The sequence below is a fragment of the Mycetomoellerius zeteki genome, unplaced genomic scaffold, assembly GCF_001594055.1.
Source record: "Mycetomoellerius zeteki isolate Tzet28-1 unplaced genomic scaffold, Tzet1.0 C4233504, whole genome shotgun sequence".
Lineage (NCBI taxonomy): Eukaryota > Metazoa > Arthropoda > Insecta > Hymenoptera > Formicidae > Mycetomoellerius > Mycetomoellerius zeteki.
Genome location: NW_017254696.1, coordinates 1 through 352, shown reverse-complemented (window position 1 = coordinate 352; position 352 = coordinate 1). Strand labels below are relative to the sequence as shown.

The 352-nt window shown below is 36.4% G+C and overlaps 1 protein-coding gene across 1 annotated transcript; it reads right to left on the bottom strand.

Moving 5' to 3' along the window:
• Positions 1-6: 6 nt before the first annotated feature.
• LOC108720229 (fatty acid synthase-like) lies at positions 7-348 on the bottom strand (the record flags this gene model as incomplete). The annotated part of the gene is made up of 1 exon (XM_018444520.1): positions 7-348. A coding segment is annotated over one exon (342 nt), but the record flags the coding sequence as incomplete, so codon positions are not given.
• Between the last annotated feature and the right edge of the window lie 4 nt (positions 349-352).

Sequence of the window (352 nt, the reverse complement as noted above, 5' to 3'; positions counted from 1 at the left end):
GATCATTAATGGAGTTTCTCTATTTTTACCCAAATTGTTATAAATAGCAGTGACTTCCTGTGGATCACCAACTTTGGTACCGGTACCATGTGTTTCAAAATAATCCAAGCAAGATGTCGGTATTCCGCATTCATTGTAATATTCCTTTAGTAAAGTATTTTGCATTAGCAAGGATGGATGTGTTATTCCTTCTTCTTTATAACCGTCGTTGTTTAATTTTATATGCGGACATATAGCATAAATTCTCTTAGCATTTTTCGCCTTTTGAAGGTATACTATTCCCATTGCTTCGCTACGCGAATAACCGTTTCCGTTGGAATCGAAAGGTCTGCAATAGCCTTCAGGTGATAAA